An 8,098-nucleotide genomic window follows, 5' to 3' on the forward strand; every position below is an offset into this window, starting at 1 on the left:
TGGATTGGATGATTTTTTAAAAAAATCCGATCCAATCTGATCCAATTTTGAGCGGTTTGGATTGGATTAAATTTGCGGTTTTGTAAATTAAAAAAATTAAATATATATAACAAGTCTCAACATCAAATTTTAAATAACAAACAATGACATAACAAGTCTTAAACAATATCTTAAAAAACCAACGATAACATAACAATAGAAATAAAATTATAGGTTAGTTAAAATAAATAAATAAATCACATTTTGAACATAAAATATTTATTAAATAATAATACATGAAAAATATAAAAATTTATAACAGATTGAATATGTTATAAGTATAATTGTAAATATAATAATAAAACAATAATATTATAACACATTATGCGGTTTGGATTGGATTTGATTGGTTATGAAAAGTAGATCCGAAATCCGATCCGATCCAGCGGTTTGCAAAAAATAAAATCCAATCAAATCCGAATTAGTGCGATTTCAATCGATTTTCAATTTGGATTGAATTGGATGAGCGGTTTAATTTAGATCTGTTTGGATTTGAACACTCATAGAAGTGAGGGACAGAAAATGCTGGAGTTGGGGTATCGATTCGGAAAGTGAGAAAGTGAGAGTCAGAGAGCTATAGTGGGACGAAGTGGGTTCAGATAGCCTAGGAAGTTTTTGGTCATTTTCAAATAGTTAAATTATACGGTTGGTCCTCATACTTTCACTAAAATTGTAAATTGGTCCCTGTTATCAAACATGTGCAGCTCACATGTTTAAAATAGAGAATATGCTAAGAATATTCTATTAAATCAAACACTTTTTAAATGGTAGGGACTAAATTACAAATTTTAATTCTCTTTAAGGACTCAATTAAAAAATTTTAAAATATATGAACTAATTTGCAATTTTACTGAAAATGTAGAGACCATATATGTTTTATTATTTTAATTTAAAAATAATTAATTTTTTATTTTATTATTTTATTACCAACTTTTTTTAAGAAGATATTGATTTATAAGAAAAAAAATTCTCATGTTTCCTATCTCCCATTGTATTTCACAAATAATAAGCTTTAAATTAATTTGTAAAAAGGGATGTGAAAATTAAACCATTTTAGGAGCATTTTTTTATAATTAAAATGTAACAATGATGTTAGAAATTTATTTTGTAACTCACTTTTTTTAATTTTTAAAAGTATAAATTTCACAACAATTTATGATTAAATTAAAATTGTAAAACTAATATAGTATTTAATAATAAGAAGCTGATAACGATAAGTTCATATTTTGGGATAGTAAAATTAAATTAGCTGAAACACTAAGTTAATTGAAATCAATTTCATAAGAGGAGTGTTGGGGTGAAGATCTTATCATTTGTAACTATTAATTAATTTTTAATAGAATTTTGCTATAGAGTCAATAGAATATTTATACAATGTGTATAATAGGTTATTTATTTAGTTTAATATGAATTAAAAATGAATATTCAGGATAAAATATTACTCATTTCTCAAGGGTATGTCTAAAACGAGCTCAACTATTATGTGCTTATTGAATGAGCCACACTTATATAGGCCATTAGATTTTATTAGATAAAAATTAAAGGCTAATATAAAACAAGAGCATTGATGGACTCTAATAAATATAGAATATCCTAGTACATAAATAAATGTTTTAAATGGCAATATTTTAATACACAATACTTTAAACGACAACAAAATCTTTTATTCTTAAATAATTAAATATAAAATATATGAGTATTTTTTATTTATTAAAATTAATTATTATACAAATTTTTATAATATTAAAAAATTATATTAAATTAATCTTTTAAATTATAACATAAAAATATAAAATAATTAAATTTTATTTTGAGTATTTATCCATTTTGATCTCTAAAAAATTTTGGACCGGACACTTTAGTATCCAACCAAAATTAATTACTTAATTGGTCTCTCTCCGTTCGTCAATCACTTAAGTCATTTGTTCCGTCAGGGTTAGAGATGATGCTTTTATGGAGGACGTGGAGGTGGAAAAATAATTTTTTTTTATCTTTATATAATAAAATATGTGATAATCTTCTTATTAGGGGTGGTAAAACGAGTCGAATTCGTCGGGCCGACTCGCCGAACTCGCTAAAAAATATGGGTTGTGTTAGAATTTGAAACCTGTCAAATTAAAAAAATTCGCTAAATTATGTATATATGTTCTAACTTCCAATTATGTGACTTTATTTATTTTATTTTATAATTTCGTATATATGTTCAACTTATGTGACTTATTTTTTAAAATAAAGATGGTTCTATTGACAAATATTATCCAGAAAGTTTAATATGGAGGGGCAAATTTTAGATAATTTTTTTTATTCTATAAAAATAATTAACATATAGTTATTAGAGTTTGTTTTTTAAAAGATTTATCAATATATATATAATTATAATTTTTTCATAATCACAATTCACTCAAATCATCAACTATTTGCTTAATTAAATTCATCACCTAACTAAAATTGCTCAATCCAGCAATCCCTGTGGGATCGACCTCACTCTTGTGAGTAATTACTACTTGATGCGACCCGGTACACTTGCTGGTGAGTTTGTGTGGAATTATTTTTCCCCCATCAGTGATAAGCCTGTCCCACCCCGCTTCGTCCTGCCTTGCCGAAAACCCACCTTTTGGCAAGCTGGTCTTCCCTACCCCGCCTAATGAGACGATCCTAAAATTTCATCCCGCTCTGCCTAACTACGGGCTACCCGCCAAATTTCCTTTTTTTTTTACTATTAACTACTAAATAATATATATAATTTTACAATTATTTTAAAAATTTATACTTTCTAAAGGCATACAAAAATTATAATTTTTATATTCACAAATATTAAAGTCTTTGTAATTATAAATATCTAATAAATATAAATATAAACCAAGTTTTCATCCAAAGAATAATTATAAATATTGTTCCCAAAGTAAAATAAACATAATCTAAAACATAATTATAAATATTGTCTCTAAAACAAAATAAATATAATCCAAAACACTCAATTTTCATGTTCATTCTCTTGTAAGTTAGGTTGGGGGAAGTTGGGTTTTGACAAAAAAAATTGTAAAAATACCCCTTGCTAAAAATAATAAGCCCGGCGGGGAAACACACCCTGCCCCGCCAAAGCCCGTGGTTTAAGCGGTGCGAGTTAGGCGGGCTTCTACTATTTGGCGGTCCCAATTTTTCAGCCCAGCCCGTCTTTTTTGGCAGGTTATACGGGCCCGCTCGGCGAATTTAGGTCTGTTTGCCACCCCTACCCACAAAGCTTCAATGGAACTACTTCACGGAACAACAACGATGATAATATGGAGACAAAGCGTTGTATTTTTTGGAGGAAAAACGTAAGTGCCGGAGCTTCTTATAATTTTCTGTGACTGGTATGGGCAAAATTGGCATATCTCATAAGAACCATTACAAAATATTTTTCGAAATGATGTCGTCTTAGTGCACAAGGACCACAATGTCCCATAACTTTTTCCAGTGGACCACGTCAGCCCCGTTCACACCATCTTAGAGACACGTACCCATTGCTACGCCACATAAGCGCCAGGTAATCTGAATCTGTAACGTGTTGCGAAGCAGATTGAACGGAAGGACCAGTTTATACGGCGTTTTGAGAAGTCAGGGATCGTTTATATTTTCCAATCTTGAGGGAGTTAAATGTCCACGAATTAAAAGTTTAGGAACCTATTTATGCTTTACCCAACATCTAAAGAGTTAGTGTATATTTTTGTGTGGATGTTGTGGATTTGAGGGTTAAATTTGTAGTTTTTTATTTTTATTTTGTTATGTCAAGTTAGATTTATTATTTTTAACTTTTTTTTAAATATCAATCTAAAAGTTAGATTTGCATTTTAGAAAGTGAAAAAAATTATTTCACTACAAATCAGTCCTTTCGAGTTGTAGACTATATAAATATGATATTTTAATAAATAAATTTTAATGATTTTATAGTTTTATGTTAGTTATAGTTTAAAATATTATTTTAATATAATTTTTTAATATTATAAATTTTTTTTGCAATAATTAATTTTAATAAATAAAAAATACTCATATATTTTATATTTAATTATTTAAGAATAAAAGATTTTGTTGTCGTTTAAAGTATTGTGTATTAAAATATTACCATTTAAAACATTTATTTATATAGTAGGATATTCTATATTTATTAGAGTTCATCAATGCTCTTGTTTTATTTATCTAATAAAATCTAATGGTCTATATAAGTGTGGCTCATTCAATAAGCACATAATGGTTGAGCTTGTTTTAGACATATCCATTTCTCAAACACAATATACTCATATTATCCAGAATAATCATTCGGATACTAGAAATAATAAATATCTGATATCCTATTAAATTGGACATCCTATATTCCATTATATATATTATACAAATATTTTATTAGCTTCTTATATTTTTTCTTTTTAATAATATAAAATCAAGAGGTGACCAACCAAAAAATAAACAAAACCGTTTAATTAGAATTACTTTTTGAATAATATGTTTGAAAAACTGCTCCAAGAATCACACGAAGCACAAACCAAAACTCAATTCTTCACGGAGCCGAGATGCATTTTGATTGATTTTTGACTGATATACTGTTGATTCTCTAGCATTTTTATAAAATTATTCATTTTACTTTTGTTATTAAATACCGATTAAATTTTAATAAAAATTGCATACTTTCTCATTTCAAAATACCCATACCCATCGTCCATTTTCTCAGAGAAAACTAAAGACAGACCCAAACTGAACCCTATCAGCTACTGAAACCTACGTTCTCTATCGCCCAGGTACTCTCCGTCGGCCATATGGTGCCGTAGCCGCCGGACTAGCCTAACCTTTTCCTCCCACTTCTTCCGTGGGCGTCGCTCAGGTTAATGTAAGCCATGCTGACGGTCTTTTTTTGCCCACGCACCTCAACGAACTCCGTCGCGGACTCGTGTTCCTCTTGTTGGAGTCGCCGCCGTTTGATCTCTCCTCGCCGTGTTTCTCTGTTAGTAATCTCTCTCAGTTAGAAGTTTAATTAATTTTAATTAGAGATTCAAACTATTTATTCCTATTCATTAACAATTTCACCATGTTTGATCCAATCAACTCCTCTGATCTACTCTCTTAAAAAATACCACGTGTTCCTTTTAGATTAGACATTTGTCCTTGGCCACCTTAGCCTTTGTTTTGGTTTGGCCACAGACTTCGCCTTCATATAACACTTGTTCTTGGCATAAATAATTTCATTCCATTACATTGTACAACTGCTTCAAAATTCAAAGTTTAGAAGAAAGGAAAAAGCAGTTGTTCATTAAAATAACAAGATGATGATAATATAAGATAGTGAAAAAACAGTTAGTCCAATGCATATTAAAAGATATTCAATGTGCAGCATCTTCTTCTTGGCAGAATTTAGTGTACTCCTTTGGTCCCAGCAAGGAATCCAATTCAGCTGGACTAGTTGGCTTTACTTTTATCATCCATCCACCTTCGTACGGGCTCGAGTTTATCTTAATTAATGTCACAATAAGCATCATTGTTAGTCTGCTAATTAATATATATTCACTAAGTAAGTAACTAACAAACATACCAGGCCAGGGGTTTCCTTGAGAGAAGCGTTAACCTCAATGATTTCACCAGAGATTGGAGAGTTGACATCACTAGTTGCCTTCACACTCTCAACCGCTCCAAAACTACCTCCTTGTTTCACTGAACCACCCGGTTCAGGCAGATCTACAAACACAACCTCTCCAAGATGGTCCTGATTATGCAAATTCAATTCATTCAATCCATTACTTCAATTTCATTGTAACTAACTATACGTGTAGTAATAACAAACCTGAGCATGGTCAGTGATTCCAATGGTGGCCACTGAGCCTTCATGCTTGACCCATTCATGTGAGTTTGCGTACTTGAGTCCATCCAACACTGCAAACATGATAGTTAATTAAGCAAAACAAACATGAACGAAGAGAATAATGTATGGTAGAATGTTATATATACCGGTAGAGAAGCATCTGGAGAGAAAGAAGGGAGAAGGGAGGTGATGAGTTCTAGAAGCTGCTGAAGATAGTTTGAGTGCATTTGCAGTTGAAGAAGCCCACAGCCTGAGTGCCATGGTTGTAACAAGAATATGATAGAGAGATATGTGTGTGTGTTTTATCTCTGGCAATTTTTTCTCTTTATCTTGGATGTATGGTAGCCAGCCAATTCCTCATCCTTATACTTTGTGTTTGCACCGTCTCCTCTATCTTATGCTTCTTTAATGTTATCCATACAACATATGCTGCTATTACTCTCTTTAAATAAACTTTAGACCAATTTAATTCTTATCAACCAATTGCTCCCTTCACACCACATAACCACAGTACTTACTTTTTTTTTTTGGTTTTCACCACAGTAAAGACTAATAATGCCTTCTTTCATTGTTGGGCTTTCAAAGCCCAATATACCCTTGGACAAAGAAAAAAAATAGGGCTTATTTCTGAACGACAACTTCATGTTTTAATGACATATAAATTGAAAGAAAAAGAAGGGCTTTTTTTTTAATAGCCAATTTTTGAATCAAATTAAAATCACAGTTGAAAATGAATAGACTGCAATGATAAATAGTATTGATTAAAATTTTTAAATTAAAACAATTTAGGTTGTCGAGTAAGTTTGTGTAGCCAGCAACCATTGGTCGAATCATTTGTCTTTTTAAAGAGTGTTAGAAGTTTGAATTCCACCTTTTGAATGAAGATGACGTGGCACTCAAACTCCCATTCTTAAAAATCCCTTAGCAAAATGGCAACCCATCAAAACATTCCGCATTGAAAAAGAGACATTTAAAAACTACCAACCCAGGTCCAAACCTTCATGCGCTAGAGGAACCCCTAACATGCATTTCAACTAGCTTAATTTGCATCCAAAGCACTGTAAAATAATAAAGAATCTTAAAATGAAAATTAAATTTCACAACTTTTGAATCAAAATGACATCTTGTAATCAAAACACACACTTTTCGCCAACAGATAGATCAGAGGCACAAGATCCTCGAGTATATCACAATCAATCTTCATCAAATTGCACGCAATATCTGTCATCTTCTCCCAGACTCCTCAAAAATCATGTGAAGCGCCAAGGCCAGTAATGAGAACGGCACAGGCGTGCCCATCTCCCAGCAAGCCACTAAGCTAGGATCGAATTTCGAAGGCTTCGCCTTCAGCTGTGGAACGCGCTTGTTCAGCTCCTGCAAGACAGATGAAGAGGACACATGGCGTGTCTTGTCGAAGGAGGGACTTCTTTCTCCGGTTCTTGCTTGGGTGGGTCACTGGCAGCGTAGGAACGGTTTCGGAGGGTTTGGGGTTGTTAGGGTTTAGCGTGGAGGTTGGTGTGGGGAGTGTAGAGGATGTGGGTTTTCTGTTTCTGGGGAGAAGAGCTGTGACTGTTCAGATTTCTTCTTCTTGGCAGCGGCAGCGCGAGCGCGGACTTGGTTTGGTCATTGTGTGATCGGGGAAAGGGACACAGAGGATGTGAGCCGAAAGAGAAAAAAGAGGTGCGAAAAAGGAGAGAACTTTAACGATGTAGTTTTGCAATATTTTAGACGCCTACAATTGCACGACGTTGTTTATGTAGTGCCAGTTGTCATCAAAATTTGCTAGTTTTCAGTGACAGAAACACACACAAGTGTCTATTTTTTTTGTGATTTAAATAAATAAAATAAAATAAATAAAATAAAAAACTGCTTAAATAGATCCGCTCAAGTTTATTCTTAATTTTTTTTTAAAATAAAAGAAGTTTTACATGAGAAAATTATAATTTTATTATCATTTTTGTTTGTCTGCTACTGTATTTATATTTTTCATAATCAAACGAAAGTCAACACGCCATTCTAATGCATAATATCTCTTATTTTGAGTACCAATGGATCAATAAATCCAAAACCATCTTGAAATTCATCTCACAAATAACATCTCGTTGACCTATATCTCAAGTCAAGAGATATCCTCTCCAAATAACAAACAATTCCCTTTAAAAAATACTATTATTCTCAATCATTCTCAAACACCACTTTTACCAACTCTCATTCCAATCTCTAATAACACAA

General features: G+C 31.7%; 1 protein-coding gene across 1 annotated transcript; it reads right to left on the minus strand.

Moving 5' to 3' along the window:
- Positions 1 to 5,219: 5,219 nt before the first annotated feature.
- LOC107487579 (glycine cleavage system H protein, mitochondrial) lies at positions 5,220 to 6,246 on the minus strand. The gene is made up of 4 exons (XM_016108243.3): positions 6,013 to 6,246; positions 5,849 to 5,937; positions 5,600 to 5,770; positions 5,220 to 5,519 (listed from the first exon to the last, which is right to left on the minus strand). The coding sequence occupies exons 1-4, from the start codon at positions 6,125 to 6,127 to the stop codon at positions 5,391 to 5,393; spliced, it is 504 nt and encodes a 167-aa protein (XP_015963729.1). The 5' UTR covers positions 6,128 to 6,246; the 3' UTR covers positions 5,220 to 5,390.
- Positions 6,247 to 8,098: the final 1,852 nt, after the last annotated feature.

This window comes from Arachis duranensis, chromosome 5 (genome assembly GCF_000817695.3).
Source record: "Arachis duranensis cultivar V14167 chromosome 5, aradu.V14167.gnm2.J7QH, whole genome shotgun sequence".
NCBI lineage: Eukaryota > Viridiplantae > Streptophyta > Magnoliopsida > Fabales > Fabaceae > Arachis > Arachis duranensis.

Excerpts from the sequence above, each read along its gene's own strand:
- LOC107487579 (XM_016108243.3), bottom strand. The coding sequence starts at position 6,127 with ATGGCACTCAGGCTGTGGGCTTCTTCAACTGCAAATGCACTCAAACTA. Across the intron at positions 5,938-6,012 it reads CTCCAGATGCTTCTCTACCG|TGTTGGATGGACTCAAGTAC; the intron begins GTATATATAACA and ends TCATGTTTGCAG. Across the intron at positions 5,771-5,848 it reads GAATCACTGACCATGCTCAG|GACCATCTTGGAGAGGTTGT; the intron begins GTTTGTTATTAC and ends TTGCATAATCAG.